The 21,496-nt window shown below is 42.5% G+C and overlaps 1 protein-coding gene across 2 annotated transcripts in view; it reads left to right on the top strand.

Annotated features, from left to right (window-relative positions):
- PTPRG (protein tyrosine phosphatase receptor type G) overlaps positions 1–21,496 on the top strand; it is a gene marked incomplete at its 5' end in the record, with an annotated part of 401,819 nt that overhangs the window by 285,273 nt on the left and 95,050 nt on the right. For both annotated transcript variants that reach the window (XM_084269424.1, XM_084269423.1), the window contains 3 exons: positions 3,508–3,574; positions 15,792–15,949; positions 20,706–20,898. In XM_084269424.1, the coding sequence (XP_084125550.1) occupies positions 3,508–3,574; positions 15,792–15,949; positions 20,706–20,898 (418 nt within the window). The remainder of the gene's footprint in view (positions 1–3,507; positions 3,575–15,791; positions 15,950–20,705; positions 20,899–21,496) is intronic.

Raw genomic sequence — 21,496 nt, 5'->3', positions numbered from 1 at the left:
AAATGATGCACGCAAGCATTATTTATCCTGTTTACTGCAGACCTATGGAGTGTTAGTCAGTCTTGAGCAAAAGCATCTTGTTCAGGAAACAACATTTGTAGTAGTGGTACTGTGGGTATTTTAGGGCAATTTCAGGATGGTTTTCCATCTGTCCCATTAATTCTTGCTGTGCTGAGCACTCATGACCAGCAGCATAGCGGGTTTGTGTTTGTGCCTGAAATTCCTGTGCTTGAGAAATTTTCATTTGGGATGTTTCTTCTGTGTTAGCCTCTTGGAGGAGGAGGGGAAACCTCATTGCTCTTCTCTCACAGGAAAAGAAAAGCCTTGCCAGTGTGCGTTGGGTGAAGCCTAAGCGCTGAGACCCGGTTACAGATGTGTGGTCTTTCTCTTAGTTCTGCAGCCAAGGCATCATGAGAATTGTGGCTCTGTAAAGTCAGGCTGAAGAATCCATTGCTGTTTTCCTTCAGGATAAATTCATAAGATAATAAAAAATATACTGTTGTATCTGTAATACAGATTATATAACAGAAAGATTAAAACAGTTTGTAGAAGGATATAAGCTTAAGCTTTGTGACATGGAATCCTAAAGGAGGTCAGAAGGACACTTCTAGAGATTTTTGTCCTTTTTCCCTTCTTTTTTTGCCCTTCTTTTCTTTTAACTATCAGCTGTTGTCAGACAAGACTCTTGTATGGGTGAATCTCTGATCTCAACCAGCATGGTACCTCCAGGCCAGTTAAACCAGAGATGTACTGCAGTGGGGATAGAACTTGACATTTTGGGTTTCAGAAACCTCGCTTTTTCTATGAACACAGGCGGGAAAAGGATACAGAAAAGTAAGAAGGGGGAAAAAAAAGATATGGAATTCAAGGGGTTTTTTAAGAAGTCAAAGAAAAAAAAAGATGTAAGAAAAGTTTTGCTCTGAAGCCTGAACCATTTCACAAAATGAGGAAACTTTTGAGTACTTTTCTAATAGTCTTTCCAAGATCCGGAAACAGTTGTAGTGAGGTACAGGAGAGCAGTGTGTGAGTATAAGAAAAAAAGGGGGAAAGCATCTGGAAGAAAATTGAGGCTATACTCCATGCAGGTCTGAACTGACACCACAACGAGTGGTACTTGTTTACATGGGATTTTTAAAGAAACATGAGCTCCCACTCCCTATAGCCTTGGAGGAAACACGATTACAGATGCATGGAGCATTTGGTTTCCAGCCCCCAAAGAAATAACGTTGATTTCATGCTATTGAAGAGCACAGCACATGTGCAGAATGTGCTATCAAAAAGATTGCGTAGCTGGATCTATCTAGGCATACCACCTCAGCACGTTAAAAGGGTGCTGCCAAGGCGGAGGTTAAGAATTGATCGACTTTGACAGAAAATCCCAAAAGGAAGAGTTTTAACCTTTAGGATTCTTTCCATCTATTTGCTTTCTTCAGACTGATTGCAGCTGTCACCAGAAATCAAAACAAAGCAAACAAAACTCTTCGCAATTTGTAGTTAAGCAGCAATAAATAAAACGTGGTTCAAGTCCAGTGCAAGTTTTTCTTTCTGTCTTTTACTAAATTGCTGGTAAGTTTTTTAATGATTTTGGGGGTTTTAGTGGTAGCCATGGCTTGGAGAAACCTGAATAAATGGAAAAGCTGCAGGAACAGCTCTGCATTTTTAGTTTTTACTGTTGGTTTTCCCAGAAGCCAGAGAGAACCTACAAAGTGGGTCATTGGGTTCAGTGTACTGTGATTATTATTTATACAGAATCCAAAGTGTACAAATCACCCCTTTGGGCATATAAAAGTTCACGCTTCAAAGAGCTTACAGCCTTCAGGGCTAATAATGTTATTGCCAGTAACATCTAAGCCATATATATTTCAAAGCTGCTGTTGCTACTTTCATAATTTTATGGCATATCTTGCCCTACCTGGTCGTTGCAAGTTGTGGAGTACTGTGGTGAGAAAAGGATCTTCGATTTCCATTTAAAACACCAGCCCAAAACAAACCATTTTGTCTCTAGACAAGCGCATGAAAACATCCCCTGAACGCAGCAGAGTAGTTCAAAGGCCAAACAGAAAGAAAAAAGAAAGGTGGATTGTTGTGGGGTTTTCAGTGCAGATGGCTAAGAAGATAATGAGGTTTCTGAGATCCTTCATTAGTCATATGGAGGAAGGAGAGGAGAAATTGCTTGTGCTTGTGAAATTTGGCCAGTGGATTCCCATTCTCTCCTCAGGCCACTAAAATCTGTGATTGTCTTTTTGGTTTTGTCTTTAGGGATTTTTTTTACAATAGCACTTTTTTTGATGTGCTGCAGTCCATGATGTCTTCTTCCTAGGAGTGTGCTTCTGTACTTCACATGAATGTGTTCCTGCTGGGTACAAGGTCCTTTCTTGGGGACAGCTTCTTTTGTCTCCACTCTTTTCCTCATATGTTACTACATGGCCATAAAGTAGTTAAACTGTTTTTCCTCATGACATTGAGATGGTGGGCAGGCAGCAAAGTGCAGAGAAACTCTTGCATTCAATGTGTGTGCCCATTATGAGCAGTCCATCCAAAAATGTTCAATACTGTTCAGGCTTCCAGTGCTGACTGGTGGCAACAATAGCCCCAAATGTACTATATCAATGAGGTACATGCCAGTATTTGTTTCCCAAAAGTAAATTGGCAAGAGTCTTAAATTATGGAACACATTCCCAGAAATTGTGAGTTATTCCTTCAATACCCCTGAAGAAGCAAAAGGTTAAAATAAAAATTGCATTATTGGTTGTAGATTCTTTGGCTGTGTTAAAGTAAGTGGCTGAAGTGATGGGTTTAATCTGGAAGTTGTGGAGCTCAACAGGGTTAATCCTTCCTCCATCCTTCCCCTCCTCACGCTGGTGCTGGGTCTCACCATTGCAGAGGACATGGGCGATTGCTGGGTGACGGAAGAGGTGCTGCAGATACCAGTTTTTGGTCTGGCAGAACAGGCAATTGCATTATCGAGAATCAGAGATATCTTCTAGATCCTCTCACAAAGCTTGCTTTTTCCCCTCTCTCCCTTGTCCAAGTGACACTAAATTAAGTAATGTAAAAATATGAAGAGCAAAGCGATGCCAAGGCCCAGCTCCATTAGGGCTGAAAGGGGTCCAGCTTCACTGATTTCAGTGGCAACACCCGATTTATTCCCGTATCAGTAAGGGATGAACTGGTCTGAGATAACTTCTGTTTATCACGGCAGTTTTCCTTTGTGGAAGCAGAAGTAGTAGAGGGAGAAAAATCAGCTCTCCGTTTTTAGGCTTTGCTGGGCTGATAATATGGCTAATGTTTTAATGAATTCAGAGGATGCTTTCTTTTGATTTAACCTTCCTTACTTAATTTTATTATGTCATGTATCTCTGGCATTTTGGTGGAGAGCCATTATAAATGTGGGAACTAAGCAGCCTGTTAGATAACATCTCTTTTTTTCTCTTTAGAAGATTAAACTGAGACTGTTCTGCCTGATGCCAGAATAGATGTAACCAATCCTGTATCCTTTGCATGTAGGTCAGTCAGAGGGACAATCCTGCGCTGGATCCCATTATCCATGGGCTGAAGGGCGTCGTACATCACGGTAAGTAGCTGCTTAAACTTTCTTCTTGCTGGGAAGGGGAGAAGGGCAGGAATACTGTCCTTAAGGGATCAGGTCACCCCTGGAAGGACACAGTGTGCCTGCACATTCCTCATGCGGTGATGTTTAAGGGCATCACTGCCATTATTTGATTGGTAAAGATCGGAGTCATTTGTTACCTGAAAATGGGTTGGGGTTAACAGTAAACAATTTGTTTCTTTTCAGTCAGTGCTCTGGAATGTGTAAGGTATCAATCAAACCCCACTCCAATATATCATTCATATTAGTACTTCGAAGGCAGTGTTGATGCTTCAGTCCTGCTATTTATCTTCGGTTTGCTCTAAAAATACTCCTCTCTGAAGTTTCTATTTGTTTATAAATTATTTGTCTTTCAAATTTAGGGAGCTGATAATGAAACAGAAAATTAACTATCTGTGAAAATTAATTAAACTTTGCAGCAGATGAACATCTTTCTAATGCTGACATAAATACGATCATTCGGCTGTTCTGATGCATATAAACCTATTATCCTTGAACTTATAGCAGGTACTGAAATAAATATTAATATATTTTATACTTTTATAACCAGTTTTTACTTAGGAATTTTCCTGAAACCTTATCATGGGTAATGCATCATTAGCAGTGACATCAAGATGCTCCAGTTCCCAAAGTACTCTTGTCAGGTTTTAATATAATGATTTGTAAAGTTTTAATAATCTCATTGTAATTCAAATGGCATCTGCTGGAATGGTACTAGGTACGATAATAAATCTCCGTCCCATCTATAGTGCTGTGATAAAACATCTTTGCACCTTTTCCCAGGATTGTCTTTAGACATTAGCTAGTGCTGTAGAGCTTAACAAACATTTTTTTTCTCTTGACTGCAAACCCAAAACTAGTTGACAGTGTTAGATTAAAACAAATAGGATTTTGGATTAATTGCTCTACTTTCAGAGTCATTTAACATTGCAACTGGGAATACTAGTAAATCCAATGAAAGTGAAAAATAGGGGTTAAATGATAACATACCATAAAGTCCTTCATTTAGAGAATTTTCCATAGGTTTTGCTGTTTATAAATAGCAGTGTTCTGCTGTGAAATAAAAACAACACACTGAGCTGAAAAACTGTGTTGTTTCCCACAAAAATAGATGTTATTATTTAGCTCCCACTGGGTAACAGAACAGGCTAGCAAAAATAAAGCGAGGACGAGTTGGGCTGCAAGGATTTCTCAACGGCTCTGCAAATTGACGCTGAAGTCAAAGCTGCCATTTAACTGGACCGGGATCTCTTTTTAGCTTTGTTTTCTACCTGCCTTCTATTTCAAGACTCTACCCCCCCCACAGTGGTTTTGCCATCTCATCATTTTTATTTCTGCTCCCTCTCTTGTTTCTCGCCACCACGGCCGAAATGGTCACTCGTGGATAATTCTAAGGGTGTCTCCTAAGAGTATTATTCCATTCCCAAAAATAATTGTTTGGGTAGGATGTGGCACAGTCCCGAGGCTGTGATTCCCTGACCACATAATGATTAGTCCATCTTGGTGCTGCCTTACCCGCAGCAAAATCTGGGTGGATAAAAGGCATTTATTTTTGTTTTGCTCACAATGCACAGAAGGCAGCTAGTGTTTCAAGTAAAGGAAATCGCTTGATATATTTCAATAGCTTGTTTCCTTTTCAAAACATTAAGCAAGAAAAAGAGGAAAATCTTGCTTTCCTTCCTGTTTCAAAGGCCCTGATTAAAGGGCTTTTCTGAGGCGCTTTCGGTGGCTAGAGTAAGGGAATTTCCTCCTACAAAGTAGTTGTTCAAAGAAATTGTTCTCTTTAAGTTAAATATTGATGGAACGCTTCAGTGAAGAATTCTCATATCATATCTCTCTTTTAATGTTATTATATAGCATAATAGTAAAGATGTGAGCTTTTATTCCAGGCACCCTCATTTCTTTTCTTGATGTAATTTACTTCATCTTCCGCGAGCATATTTTTTTTAATTTATTTGAAAAGGTTCTTCCTGCCTTCCTTTTGGCTGCATTCAGCTGGAACCCTAAGGCAACAAGGACTTTTTGGCTGAAATACAGTGGGAAACTCTTGCGGTTTTTGGATAGGACGGTTAGGTCAAGCAGGGATTCAACAAAAGGAGCTGGAGAAAGGCAATATGGAAACCTCAGATTTCTTTTAATTTTATAACATTTCTGTGCCCACATTATTTTTAGGTGATCATCACAATACAGAGACACGTGCCTATAATGTAGAAATCAAGAATACGTATCTATGTTGAGATAACCATCTTGCTTTTAAATTAGGCCATGGTCATAGACCCTCTGCTGGAGCAGGAGAGATGCCCCACACCTCAGGTTTGCTCATCCCATGTACCTCACTGCAACATGTTTATTTAAATAAGATTCCCTTGGTTTTCCATATCCCTCTCCCTTCCGACTGGCTGAACACCCTCACTGAGCTGGACAGGATGGTCACTCCTTCCCAGCAGTCATTCAGTTTTCAGAGGGGAAATTACACACCTACACAAACACTCATCCTCATTTCTCCATTTGCCTTGGGCTGGCACATTAAGTCCCGATCCTGCCTGGGAACTTCACACTGCACTATGCAGTGCAGAGCACCCATGCCAGCCTGTCCCTGTGATGGTGACAGATCCAGTGACCCTTGGTTAGATGTAGTGCTGGTGCTCATGAGTAGTGAGCTGGTTTTTCATTTTTCTTGCATAGCTTTTTATTTTTCTGTATTTCTGTGAAGTTCCTGTATTCTCACAGTGCCCTTCCAGGGGTAAGTGAACAATTCCAGCATCAGAAGGACTTTGTGCGGAAATAAAAGCAGTTTTTGCTTGAGATTTCATCAGGGATTTGAATTACTTACTAATTCGATGGAACATAAATAATTGTTCCTTTCACAGTGTCACCAGCTTAGTAACAATGATAGAGAAACACATGCATAAAAATCAATACAGGCTTAGTTGCTACTCAGAGTTCACTTTGTTTCCTCATCTCCAGGCATAATTTTGTAGAATCTTAATGCCACATTAAGTTTAATTTTACATGAGCAACCATATAAAGTTTCTTAGCTGGAAGGAGAACCAGTGATGTACCAAACAGCCTAACAATGTTTGGATCAATGATGATGCTCTGGGGTTTGCCCCGCATCTTCCTGCCGAACAGTACGTTCTCATCACGTCAGTGCTCCCCAACTCCTGCACCCGCCCTCGCAGAGCGTTGTAAAGGCACGCGGCCGCCAAGGAGGCTGTTTTCAGAGCTGTCAGCTGCCTGTTGCTGATTTTGAAATTGCTTTTTGGTTCTGTGCTCTGCCAAGGATTTGTCACACCTCCCGCCAGCGAGGTGCCTGCTATTCTCACTCCTGCTTTCCCTGCCACGAGTGTGCGTCTGCCGCGGAGCCCGCCAGGGACTGACAGCTGGGAGCGTGCAGCCCCCTCTCTGCAGAAGGGATGGAGTCACGGGCAGGCGGGAGAGGAATTTTCTGATGCCGACTTGCTGGTGTCTTTCAGCTCTTGCCGCTGGGGGTCTTTTTTAGCTCATCTTCAAATGCTCATCTCATCACAAAAGCTGATGGGAAAGGTCTCCAGCAATGCTGGTGCGACGATGCACATCCTTAGTTGAAGGTGGATCATTAGCTGAGGCAGTAAAGTCGCTAGTGCCAGGCTGTACTTGCTTCACGCACGGTCCAGTCATGGTGCTGCAATTCAGACTTTTCTGCCAATGTGCTCAGCTGGGTGCCCTGCTCTGAGCCCCTGTCCACTCCTCATCTTCCTTGTGATGCTGAGGAGCACGGGGCAGGATGGACCTGCTGTTGTGCAAGGTCTGAGGCAGCTCCTGAGGCCTCAGAGAGAATGATTGTGCCCTTGTGGGAATAGGAGAACACAAAATACCAGGTTGTGTCTTATACAGTTTATGTGCATTAAAATGGCTACTAAAGCTTTTGTCTACCACATACTCCAGCAAGATCTCAGAGGAGCACCTGATTGGATGGAGCTGTTGCACAGTAGCATTGCTTTTTTCCACCTCTGCTCTCTCTACTTGCCCTCTTTAGTTTTGTATGTAAGCCTCTTAGAGATGCCTCTTCCATGTTCTTACCAACAGTCTGAAAGACATTAAAAGAGCATCCTTCACAGAGGGCAGTCGTGAGGGCAGCGCCTGGCACTGTAGCCTGTGCAGCATTTACCCTCTCCCAGTCTGGGTAGGGATGCTCTGGCAGGCAGATGGGTGGAGAAGCAGTCCAGCCCATGCTACCCCAGGCCCCTGGAATGATGGAAACCATGTTTTGTCACTCTGTCCTGTTCTCCATGTCTGTCACCATGAATCTACACGGATCAGCAGAAAATTATTAGCAGAGCACAAATATATTACCACAGCAGAAAAGCCTCTATTAATGTCACAGAAATGGGGCTCTTATTCCCTTCCTTGTCAAAAGCGAGCACTGAAAATCAAAGTGCAGCCAGATCAAAAGCTGAGGTACAAAGCGAATCGATGGCATCTGTTGCTTGTTTGTGAACGTGGGGTGGGGTGAGGGGAAGAGAGGAATCTTTGTTTATTTAAAAGGGAGTTTGGGGGAAAAAATCTTGCTTTTTTCTTCTGCCTTTGTATTATTAAAATGCCGTAACTTAAGCTCAGCAGGGAGCTGAGTGTGATGTTGGGCCTCCCTCAAAATGGGCAAGAGGCATTCAGGCAAGCTGGTGGTGACCACCAAAGTTTCCAGAGCTTTTGGGGAGATGATACCAAAATACAGTAGAAACAGAATTGCTTTAATAATGAGAAAGGATAGAGAATAAATATGTTTCACATCTCTCCAGTTGTCCTAGACAAAAAGGCAGCGAATAACCTGTTAAAATAAATCAGCACTAAAAAGGAAGCAATCCAGACAGTGTTAGTTACCCTGTGGATCTATCACACCAGAAGGCATAATAACAAGAAAACACCATTAGCAGCATGACAGGTTTTTTCTTTTGTTTTTAACTTTAACCATAACACCACCTGACAAGCTGTTTGCTTTCTGCACCAAATATCCAGGGGTTGTGGAGAAGAAAGGCGGGGGAGAGGGGTGAGGGTGAGATGTGATACCGTGGGACCTTGTCTTTTAAAGTAAAACTTTGAAGAAAGCAGCAGCCCAATTTGGAACAAGGATGGCCATCAAAGGGAGAGCAGCGCGATGTGTTAAACTGAGAAGGAAATGTGGAGGAGCATTCCTTTTTCCTCGGGGATGATCTGGATATATTCTTTTGTTTTCTGCTCTGTTCTTGTGTTCACAGCCAGAGTAGCCCTGTGAAAGGGGCCAGGACACGATAGCTGTGGAGCAAAGGGGAGTAGGAGGGAAGTGGGAAATGAAGATGAGAGCAGAGGTGATAAGTTCACACCTTTATATAGGGCAGCTCTGCTCATAGCTGCAGGGGTCTGTATCGTTTAAAAGAATAAATGATGGAAGTGTTGGAAATCTGTGGTCCTTCACCCCTCTGCTCTGCGGAAAGCGGTGCTGGTCACAGCTGAGCCAAGACCAGCAAGCTGACATAGAATTAATACACTGCACAGAGAAAGCTAATTTGTACCAACAAAAGGAAGATTGTGGTTATAAGAACTCAACAGTCAGGAATTAAGGTTGATGGTGAACGTGAACAAAGTGTCTGCAGTGGGGGGAAGCTGGTGGGTTTGAGGACATTTGCAGAGCAGAGGGGTGGCAAAGCCTGAGAACACACGTGAACATCCCCTGCTCCTTTCTCACTTCACCCTACCTCTGCCAGGGTCCCACTTGCTCCAGGGATCCTCTTCCCCTCTCAACAACTTGTCACAGTTTCTTTTTCCTCCTGCTGCTGGTGCCCATTTTGTATGTCTTATTCTCTGCATCTCTCCAGCTTTGTCTCTGCACGTCCCTCTGCTTTCAGGTAGGTTCTGTGAAACCCAAGGAGCCTCAACCCCGTCTTGAACTGCTGCCAAGCCCTTCATCAGCAGTGTTGAAGCATTAAAGATTCAAAATTATTTTTTACTTCTTTAAAGTGTCCATTTCTCTCCTCCCCAGCCACACCTTTTACTCCTAAGCTGTTTTAGGAGAGGGAGTGAGAAAAATGAAGCCTGAGACTGACACCTGGCACTGAGATGTTCAACTTCAATTTTTGTTGCAGGGGAGACTTGCCTTTTCTTCTTCCCTCCTGTTTTTTTGTACCACTCACTGATTGTCTCAGATTAAATTAGACTGCAGGACTGTGTTATTATCTCATTCCCTTCCTCCCCACCATGCTGTGCTTTCTGCATCCTTACGGTTCCTTGTTCAGCAGAGACTCTGTTTTTTCAAAAAAAAAAAAAAAAGAATAAAAGTGAGAAAAATAATTGCAGAATAAATGACAAGAATTACCCTGAGTACAGGGGGCTGTCAGAAACTGCTCTTCGTGCTGGATTTACACAGCAAGTACTCATCTGCTGACGTTTTCAGTTGAGGTAACATAATATTTGTAATCTCATCTCTAAAATCGCCACCGTGAGGCTGGTCCCTGGCTCTGGTGTGCAGCCTGCTTTATCTGGGGAGTTCTAGCTCAGTGGGTGTGCAGCATGGTGTCCTTTTGATTATTTTTGTGTGTTTGCTTTTTAAATGTTTGAATGCAGAGGCTTTAGAATGACTTGGCTCATTGTGAAAATGAAATTGGCAGTAACATTGTTTAACAAATTTGGGAGACTTTCAAAGCTCTTCATATTGGTATTGCAGATTTCAGTTATTCCAAGTGTAGCTGGGTAACGTTTCCACCTATCAGGCATTGCACATACGTTAATTTTGGAAATAAGCTCATTTTAAGATACTGTTTTCAATGCAGCCAAGTTCCTGTTTTCTTACAGAAAAGCATGATGAAAGTCCCAAAGCATTCCACGAGATATAAATGGACTTGGCATATAGTTATTTTCTTGTGATCTCCGATCCAAGTTCCTGTTGGATTTAAAAAGGATTTTGATCGCAGATAGTTGTGTGCTGTTTACCTGTGTATCTCAAGAAGCCTCTTACTCTACAGCAATTTGGTTAAAATTCAGGTCTATCTTTATCCAGCGTTTTACAGAATGTATTTTTAGCAAGTCAGTCCTTGAACTTAAAACATTCAGCTGATTGCTCTTGCAGTGTAATATTTGTTGGCATCAGCTTGCGAGAACTGCAGTGTGTGGACATCCACCACTGGGATCTGGTTTAAGATCCCATTTTTTCCTCTGCTTGGAAAACTATTGTGCACAATTCAGTATTAGCTCACATCTAGGGGCGATGCTTTGACAAAGGGTGTAAATGAAGCATGCCTGCAGATTGCTCTGCCTTTGGGTTGGGTAATGCAAAGAATGGCCCTTGGTCCCGTGCAAAATAGCAGGGAGATTTACCAGCCTAAACCAAGAACGTAGTGAGTGTTGGTTTTCACGTTGCTGTTATGGGAGTTAGGCATGAATATTGCATCAGAAGGTCAAATATATTACCAGCTAGCTCTGTTAATTCTTTTTTGTGAATGCAAGACTTAAAATACAATATTGTCCTTCCATGCTGTGCAACACTCAGTAGTTTAAATGTCACATTCGTTGTCTTAATTGTCAACAATGAATCTGTGGTACTTGCTAATTTTTTTTCCTTTGGAAATACTAGAGTGAACACTTCTTTTATGGGCCTTGGTGCCGTAAACAAAGAACCATTGTTTGTTAACTGTCAGTAGAATTGGCTGTACGGCATGAGCGGGGCATCTCAGTGCATGTTTTGGGTGCTGCCCTTCCCTGCACTGCCTGGGAGTGGTGACTGCAGCAGCATGTGTATTGTTGCTTTCCCAGAGGAACTCCAGGTGGTTTATTTGTCTGCATAGGTGTCTGTCTGCGTTCAGGTGCTGAGATGGGAGCCAGGCAAGGAGCAGGAAAGAGATTGATTCCACATGGGCACTAGTTTATGCATAAGAACGAGTAGATGGCTCATAGATCAGTTCTACAGCATTGATTACAGTGGGGGACAGGTATTTGCAGGTGAACACATGTTTTCACCAACATGTTTTTTGGGGTTTTATCTGCCAGTTGGTTCTTAGTAACTGTCAGCAAATGCTGTCTTATAGTTCCCAGCCTTGTCTACTTCTCCCTCCTAGGAACTCCTCACCCTGCTCAGTCTGTTCCACAATTCGTGCCTGTCTCAAGCACTGAAAGTGGGAAATAGGAGCTGGTCATAAAAGATGGTAGAGAAAGGTTTCATATTATTTCCAACCTTGTTCTTTCCCATTTAGTAGGAATTATATATATACACATGTGATTATGTATATAGATATTTCAGCCTTATTCAAGAAGTGTTGTTGCTTAGCTTGCAGATTATTCTCCAGATGGTTTTACCAACAACCACCACCAGCTTAGGGTTGAAATTTTTAAAATGACATGCCTTCAAAATTGTATTTTAAACAATGTGTCAAGCTTTTAGGAACATAACTTCATTGTATTTATTGTTCCTATATGCTCTCAAAGGATATGGGAGGTAGACTCCTTCATTTCCTTTTCTTTTTAAACTTCACATGAGGATCACAGAATCATAGAATGGGTTAGGTTGGAAGGGACCTTTAAAGGTCATCTAGTCCAACCCCCTGCAGTGAGCAGGAGCATCTTCACTAGGTCAGGTAGCTTGGAGCCTCATCAAGCCTGACCTTGAATATCTCCAGGGTTGGGGCCTCCACTGCCTTTCTGGGCAACCTGTGCCAGTGATCCACCACCCACATACTGAAGAATTTTTTCCTGACGTCCAACCTAAATTTCCCCTTTTCTAATTTACAACTATTACCCCTCATCCTATTGCTGCATGCCCTCGTGAACAGTTCTTCCCCAGCTTTCTTATAGGCACCTTTCAGGGATTGGAAGGCCACTATAAGGTCCCCCCAGAGCCTTCTCTTCTCCAAGCTGAACAAGCCCAACTCTCTCAGCCCGTCTTCACAGGAGAGGTGCTCCAGCCCTTTGATCATTTTTGTGGCTCTCCTCTGGGTGCACTTCAACAGGTCCATCTCCTTCTTGTGTTGAGGACACTGTATTCCAGGTGAGGTCTCACCAGAGTAGAGGGGCAGAATCACCTCTCTCAATCCGTTGGCCACATTTCTTTTGATGCAGCCCAGGATCAACCAGGTGGTTGGTCTTTTGGGCTGCAGATGCACGTGGTCATGTCCAGCTTCTCATCCACGAGTACTCCCAAGTCCTTTTCCTCAGAGCTGCTTTAAAGCATATCATCTCCTAACCTGTATGGATAATGGGGGTTGTCCCAACCCAGGTGCAGGACTTTGCACGTGGCTTTGTTGAACCTCATGAGCTTTGCCTGGGATCTGTTTATGACTCTGGTCTCTAAAATTGTGCACCATGCATCTAGATGGAAGTGATACAAATGAACTGTTTTCAGAAGTGTTTAGGTTATTAAAGCATAATCAATTGATTATCATCTGTTTTAGTAGTCATTTTAATCCAATTATATGTATTTTTTTAATTTTAATCTTTGGAATTCATTAATGAAAACTTACAGCATTGCTTGTGGCCATGAAAAATTAGATTGAGTACACCCTGCCCTACTTAAACTGTGTATTAGCAAAGCTACTTTTTCCTCAAGAAATACTCTCTTTCACAGCTGACTGTGACTTTCGAAATGCTTAGGAAAAAACCCTCCCTAATTGATAACCAAAATTTAATCATAGTCGGATACTTCCAGTTTGCATTCAAATAAGGTATTTCTCTGTCTAAATAAGCTTCCCTTGGTTGATTATTCATATTGTAGTTCAAAATGTTTAAAAATGAAAGACAGAGTTGGATGAAATGTAGACTACTTAATACAGTGTGTATTTAATATAAAAGTCATGCATTATTCATTTTTGCAATTTGAATAACTTTGAATTTAGCATCCCTGTTCTTCATCTTTTCCTTTGATGAACAATTAATTATTAAAATATAATATTGTCAGCATATGGCACAAAAATCCTTGAAAGTGTAAAATGAGCTTCGTTCTCCTGCCATCCTTTGATAACGGGATACTCCGTATTCCCGGTGTCTCACCAAGTGTTTATCCAGCATCTTAACCGATTCCATCACTGTAAATAAAAGGTGATAAAAGTGAAAAATAGTGAAATTGAGAATTTGAACTGTGATTTTTTTTTTTCTTAACTGTGAGAGGAAAGCTTTTTTCAAAATACACCTCTGCCTTCCATCTATGTCATCCATAGCCATGGTGGTTGAGGCAGAGGGTGTTTGCCTGTTCAGATACTCGTTCAGATTCAGAGCGGGCCACTGTGTGCTCAGCTTCCATACAGCGACAGACAGCTTCCGAAATAGAAAACCCGTGTCATTTCGCTGTGGAGATGTGTGTGTGCTGCATTTGGAAATCAAATCCTATGACTAAGTTTGCACTTTTTCTAACCAATTTTTTCCTGCATAAAAATAAGCCAATCAAATTAAATACGACCTTTTGCTGTGATTATGACTTCTTGATTAGAATCTCTTTGAACTTTGGCCAATCATATATATATATATTTTACTCTTTATTATCTAAGCACACTTTTTTTTTTTCCCAGAGGTATGCTATGAAGAGGAAAAAATGTTTTTTATTATTTGTTTGTTTCCTCTTTTGGGATGCAGAAGTGATTGATATCTGCTGGGATTCAAAGGAAAGACATTGTTAATGCAGAGATTGCAGTGCTCTGTTACAATGTGTGCTTTGACTCTAATAGAATTACTCATGTTTTGGAACGCCGAAAGCTATGAAAACATTTGCATACCTGTTGATCCTGTGCAGGAAAATAGAAGATGTCTGAAGCTCATCATGTCTTTGCAATTTGCAAAGACAAAGCAGCAGTGGAGGGATAAAAAAGTCCATCAGGCTGCTGCTCAGAGGTATAGGCAACTCTGGGTTTGATCAAAACTTCTAGAAAACTGTGGGATGCTGTGGAAGTGAATTCTGTAGACTTCATCTTTTTTTTTTTTCCTTCTGACTTTGGAGGATGTGTGTCAGTCACCAGCCTACCTGTCTCTCTGCTCTGCTCTGGGGGGAAGGAGGGAGCAGGCTTGCCTAGCAGCTCTGATGAGACAGAGAGGAGAGGTCCCGCTGCCCAAATGTGGACTTTTGTTTGAGGCACAAAAATATTGACAATGAGGAATAGAGATGTATGGGAGAGCCTCGCAGGTCAGCATGCCCTGAGGCAGTGAACACCTTTGCACAGACTAAGAGGGAGCTTCAGCCTGTGAGTCAACATAAATTGCAGAGGATAAATGCTCGGGGATGGCAGGGAAATTGTCTCGCCTACAGCTGTTCCCTCCTTGCATTTATTTATTTTTCTTCATGGAGTTAAATACTACCAGCTGGTCACTGTTCCTTGGAGCTAAATGCTGTCAGTGCTTAGGTTTGCATCTCAGGCTGTTCCAGGAGCTTCTCAGAGGAAAGGGAGGAAAGAATTTGTCCCCACACTGTTGGACCCTGGGAAGGAATTTCTTGGATTAGGGAGAAGAGGCAGTGGTTCTACCTCTGAAACATGGTTCTGGTCCTGTGCTGACTGCACCCAGCAGCACCCTGCACCTAGCAGCACCCCGGCAATGCCTGCGTAGCTGGGTCCTGGCAGTCCTGAATGAACACTGGCTGGATGCTGCATTGAGCACTGCATGGAGCTGGAGCTCAGCTTCAGAGGTGGCCTGCTGCCCTACTCTTCAGCTTGTCCCCCCAGCAGCACCCAGAGAGGTTCGGCTGGGCTCTACCTTCTGCATCTCAGCTCCCGTGGAGGGGTTGACCCCGCTCCTACATCCCTTTCCCCACAGGTGGGGATGGGTGAGATATGCTCCCAATGCTCTTTGGTCAGGCAGCAAGTGGGACCGGTGGGGCTAGCTTTGTTGCCGCTGGGTTTTGGCCAACTCTCTCTGCCGTTGAGCTGAAGAGTCATTTACTGAGTGCTGAAAGTGCTGGTATTTCTATACTAGCATAAACCAGTGGCATAGCAAGGGCATTTCACACCTGCACGCCTTCTGAATAGGAGCGTGCGTGTTCAGTGTAGGTTTGACTAGCGTTTTGGCTGCTCTTTTAATAATCGACACATCAACTCTTACAGAGCCCTCCTGATAGGGTGTTTTCGTCGTTCATTATATATATATATGATAAAATATGTTGTTGCCATTACACCTTGTTAGGCTGCCTATCAATGTGATGTCTGTTTTAAAGACACGTTAAAAAAAAAAGTGTAATTCTGCTTGTCAATCTTCCCTGCAGAGAAGGAGACCTTTCTGGATCCCTTTGTGCTGCGGGAACTTCTGCCGACGTCGCTGGGGAGTTACTACCGCTACGCAGGTTCTCTGACTACTCCTCCGTGTAGTGAGATCGTGGAGTGGATCGTTTTTCGGAAGCCCGTCCCCATTTCTTACCATCAGGTGTGTTTATTGTGTTAGTGAAGTCCATCTCTTGGTTTGCCCTCTTAAAGACAGTGTTTTCAAAACCTGACATTTTAATTTCAAGCACAGAAATGCCTCTGTTGACACAAAAGGAAGTGTCGGTGATTTTTAGGTTTTTCTTAAGTAATATTGTTTCTGAACATGAGCCATCAGTCTTAAGTAGACAGTACAACATGAAACCTAGTTTCCTTTCAGTGATTTATTTGGTATTGTTTTTGCAAAGATTAAATTAAGCTGTGGTGTAAATATTTACATGGAGTTCCTTTTTATTCTTTTTAATTGAAACTTTCTTTTCAAAGTAAAGTGAGTGATTTCAGTTCTGCTCAGATTTAGTAATTTGAACTAATTACATTAGAAAAGACGTCTTCCCATTAATTCTCCATGCTTAACTGTTTTTATAACACAGTAAAGCTGCCATTATGTGCTTAGAGAGCTGGTGCACAAATCTTTAAAATTAGCACATAGCAGCTTTTAATGCAAATAGAAGCAATGTCTGGGGTTTGTCTGGAGCAGAATGCTCCCGATAAAGTGATGGCTGGATGGAGTCAGATGTTTACCCATTAAGCATAGTTTGACATGGTAAGACTGTTGTCTTTAGAAAGCCATCCTGCTGGAGTTAGTCTTTCCTTTTATTCAGCTGGCTCAAGCCACCGAAAGCAAACTCTTTCAAGACAGCAATTCTGTAAAGCGTAAGTGAATAGGTCACTGGGTGATCGTGACTGACAGAAGCTGGTTCTCAACGTTTCAGGAGGGCGGTAGGCAATCACCATGCCTTGGGCTTTTTTTCATATTTTCTAGATCCCATTGCTTCTCCATAGACTCTTTCATTTTATTTTTTTTTTAAATGCTGTGCTCATACCCATGGCAGCGCTTCAGCTGGGGCCCTGCCCAGGCTGAGGGTCACGGCAGGATCCGTGCGACCGCCCACCCGTGCCGGTGTTATTTTGCTATTTTCACAAAACTGTGACGTTACCGCCGGTGTTGGGCTCCTGGTCAAGCAGGAGCCCTTTTGCTCCAGGCCTTCCCCAGAGCGCTCTCTAGCCGTGCTGAGCACATCATGCGTTCGTGCAGCCCACGGCTCTGGCTGGAGCGTGGGACTCTCTGCACATGGTCCCGCTTGAATCGGACCCTTTGTTTTATTTCAGGCTATTTCTCTGATTGTCGAGATCATTTTGAATTCTGTCCTTGCCTGCAGGATACTTGCAATCCCTTGTAGCTTTTCACTACATCAATAAGTTTACTGTTTATTATTTGGTGGCTGTAAGGCCTGGCCCACGCTCAGTTTTATACCCTCTATACGCATCAGGTGGGTCATGACTTCTGTTTTCTTCTTTTTCTTCTTTAACACATGCAAATAAGGCGGTAAATACCAATTATGGCCATCACTAGAATGGTATAAAGGTACTTTATCCTGGCATAGCCTCTTTCCTGTGCTGTACAGTAGTAGCTGTGCCAAGCCAAGCCTTTAAAATTTGGCGTTGTGCTGCTTTATGCATGCATGTGTGGTCGAAGGGCTGGGAATCCTGCGTGTAGACAGGCTTTCATTGATACTACAACACATGTGGTATAAATAATAGTATTCTTCCCCTTGACGGCTCTAGATGGGTGTGTTTTAAGAGCCTGCCACCCTGCCATTGCAATGATTATTATTTGTTCCTCTCACAGAAACAGTGCAACATAATCCATTGCCATAGTTTAACCTTCTTTATCACAAACCCCATGAAGCAGCGTGTAATCCCAGAGGAGGAAAGTGATATTGTTTAAGCTTTGTTGCTGTTCCAATTAAATCCATGCTTCTGTGCAAAATACCTTGGTGTAAAAAGGACAGTACAGAAGTGGTCCATTTGTGGAGGCTTCTCTCTTTTATTCTCAGTGCTCCATCATTGTCATCTTCCCTGATAATTAGACAACAAAACAGGGCAAGCCGTGTCACCCTGCAGATCCATTGTAAAGCAGAGTGCATTCAGTGACCCAAAGCATGGCATTATCTCTCGTAATACATACCTCAGAGAATCTCATTGTGCTTATAACAGTTTCAGTATTTTTAATTGCCATTTATATATCCAACCCTTAGTAAACTGTACGCATCAGGCTTTAATGGTTTGTAATTACAGGAATTGGAGTTTCAGATCAGGTTTCCCTGTATCTACAATAGTCTTACAACAGCTTTTCGTTTCTTCTTCTGAACAGAAGCTCTTGTACTCCTTGAAGAGCATGAATGTAGCTCCTTGACTGCAGCTCTTATAATTATTTTTTTCTGGCAGCTATAGATAAATTAATTTCTCATTTGTGGTAGATAATATTTTTATAGAAAAAATGAAGTTGAAATTACTTATATATACTTCAACACATAAAAAGGGGAAGGTTAAAAATCATATTTGAATTGGCAGTTGTTAAAATGCAATTATAACTCCCCAAGGTAGCATGGCAGAAGAAAATATTTTAAAAGTTCTCTCTGAAAGTTTAAAAATTCAATTAGTGTCATGGATGTGTAAGCCTAGAGACTTGGCTTCAGAGAAGCTGTTGCTACGCAAGTTCTTGAGCTTTTATAAAGTAACCTTAAGCCCTGTTAGCTGGCTTCATCAAAACTGCTTCCTGTGAGTGAAGTGCAGAAAATATGTAAATATTCACAAGAGTTTTGGTCTGTGCTTTCACAGAAGGGCAGAGCAGGATCATCTGCTGGGTTTGGGTGTTTTTTTTTTCTTAAGACAAAAGTGTAAGATAGTACTCCTTTTACCCCTTTTTTAACCCATCTGTCAAGTGCTTCTGAGGGGCTCCTACTAATAATTAGGAAATTGCTTTCAAGATTTTTTCATGATGTTTCTCTGAAGAATCAGAGAGAGATTTGATGTTGAGAGCCAGGGAAAAGGGCATTCATCTAGCATGCAGGAAAAGTACAATCCAAATCCCACCAACAGCCCCCGCAAGGCAGGAAGCAGTACCTGAGCTGCCTGCCTGAGGTGGGAACTGGTCCCTGGCTTTCAGCCCTCCCTGCTGGTCGCCTGCCTCAGTTTCCCTGCTTGTACAGCAAGAATAGTTATGATTAGTGGGAAGATACCACTAAAAGCGTGTAAGCCTGCGTTGTGCTGCTGTCTCAGAGGTGATTGTAGGAGCCAGTTCCCTTGCTGTTGTGTTGCAGTGCAGAGTTGCCAAATGCAGGATTACAGCTGCGAGATCTGTCCTTTCCCCCCCATCCATCCCAGGGATAATGTTCCTACACATGTCTCCATTAGCTTGCTCAATGCACCACCCACTCCAGGGGGGGTTACTTTTGAAAGGAAGTGTGTAAAAAGATTTGGTCACTCCTGCCCTGGGGGCTACTAGAAGTTTTACAGATTTCAGGCTAATCACTAGGGTTGTCAAACCCAACAGGCTGGGTAAGCTGGAGAGCAGCAGCAAAGGGGGGTTCAGATTACTGGTTTGAAGGGAAATTAAATAGTAGTGAGCACCTCTTGATTTGGTGGAGGATACTTAGCTGCTCTGTTACACCTTCCTTTGATTATTTTTATCAGTACTATCAACTGAGGCTACGATGATAATTTTTCCCAGTTGCAAGTCACAGGACTCTCAACGCTTCATAGCTTTTAAAACAGATGCACTTAACAGAAAGGGTGTAGCCTTCAAAGTTGACCTGTCATTAAGCTCTAAATGTAATTCAAGTCCCTTTTTGAAGTCTTGGACCAGACTCGGTACCCCCAGAATCCATACTATCAATATATGTAATTGAAGTTGATGTAAACAATATCAGGACTGAATCCTTCTCAGCTCTGTCTTGCTCAGCCTTTCTAGCAGCAACATAACGAATTCAGTTCTTGACCTGAATGATAACAAGCTATTAATAAATGCTATACTGACCTTGATAGCTGTGAGAAAAACATTACCTGAAAATATTTTCACCTTCGTTTGCTAGAAATTTCTTTCTAAGAAATACTAAGGTACGAAGTAACAGAAAAGTTTTCCAATTACAATTCTTTCTTTACAGGTTAATACATTTTATTAAAAATAGCTGAGATCTGAATCCAATGGAAGAAACTTATTCCCAGAGGACTATGTGCTAACTGCACCTAAACACATTTATTCTGCATTATCTTTTTTCTCACCCTGTAGTTAGGTATCGAAGGGAGCAGTGGGCAGTAGGGAGGTCAGGACAGTTGGAGTGAGTGGTCCTGAGGTTGCTCTGTTCTGCTGCTGACCTGCTCTCGTGGGTTTGGCCATCCATCCCGTGAAGGTGTGACAACTACAGTGACCTTCCCATGAAAGGGCTTCAAGAACTGCCTGTAGCTTAGCTGGGCAACTCAACTTCATAAAGCATTTGGAGATAAGGTAGCGATGCCCTGTCCTGGAGAAGGCTCTTGGAGGGGGGAATGACTTGAAAACCCTTTTTGACACAGTCCTGCAAAACAGAACGGTGCCAGTGGTGAGGAGGGTTTGACGTGACTGTGTCACATGCAAAACCCTTCCAGACAAGGGGTCTTAAGGGCAAATGTTTCCTTGCCCATGACAGGCGTCAACAGGTCGCTAGAATGCCTTCTCCCTTGTTGGGCAGGATAAGCGCTGTGCCAAGATAAGAGGGTTGGCAGTGATTTCAGTGGGCAGCCTGACTTCCCATGTGGTTTATCAGTCTTGGCATCAACACTTTACTTCCTGCTATTTTACTTTCTTATCAGCCACCCAGATTTCACCACTTTTTTTTTTTTTTTTCCTAATTAACGTTGTTTCTCTCCCCTGCCATCAGCTGGAGGCCTTCTACTCCATATTCACCACTGAACAGCAAGATCACGTCAAGTCTGTGGAGTACCTGAGGAATAACTTCAGACCACAGCAAAGGCTGAACAACAGGAAGGTGTCCAAGTCTGCCGTGAAGGATGCTTGGAGCCAAGATATGACAGACATCTTGGAAAATCCTCTCGGCACAGAGGCTTCCAAAGGTAAATTACTCATAGGATAATTATTTTGTCTACTCTGTCATCAAATGGCACTGAGGACAGCTGTGAGCTACCAAAGATAGGATGTGGATTATGCAGGTGTTCCTTGTTGGTATGTGTCAGTAACTTAACTCGTCCTGTGAGTGCCCACAGTTACCTGTGAAACTTGCTGTCACAAGGCCCTGTGATGGTAAAGCCCCAGAATATGAGTCTCAAATTAGCAATGTCCCTGTTCCTGCTGACTGGCTGTGGGGCCTTAGAGATACCTGACAAAAGGAAAACATGACGGGACAAGGTCAGAGATAAAATTTCGGCCCCATTACCACTGACTCATTGGGTGTTTGAATGGGAAGAGAGTATCCAGATGTGGTTATGGGTCTCATTTTTACAGTAACCAGACTTTGAAGAACCGTGAACCTTTTAATTCAACATTTTGTATCAATCTGTTGGTAGTGGTGATGGGATGGGGGGGAGCTCTTCCTTATGGGCAGGTGATTTTCTCATGCCTTGCTGAAGTGTTTTCATGTGCCTTTTTGTAGAGCAGCTGGCGCTTGCTTCTGTCAGACCCTGGATAATGAGCTGGATGGAGGAGGGTGGGAGG

This window comes from Gallinula chloropus (assembly GCF_964237585.1).
Source record: "Gallinula chloropus genome assembly, chromosome: 12".
Classification (NCBI taxonomy): Eukaryota; Metazoa; Chordata; class Aves; order Gruiformes; family Rallidae; genus Gallinula; species Gallinula chloropus.
Note: the sequence above shows the minus strand (reverse complement) of the source record. Positions and strands in the feature narration are given on the sequence as shown.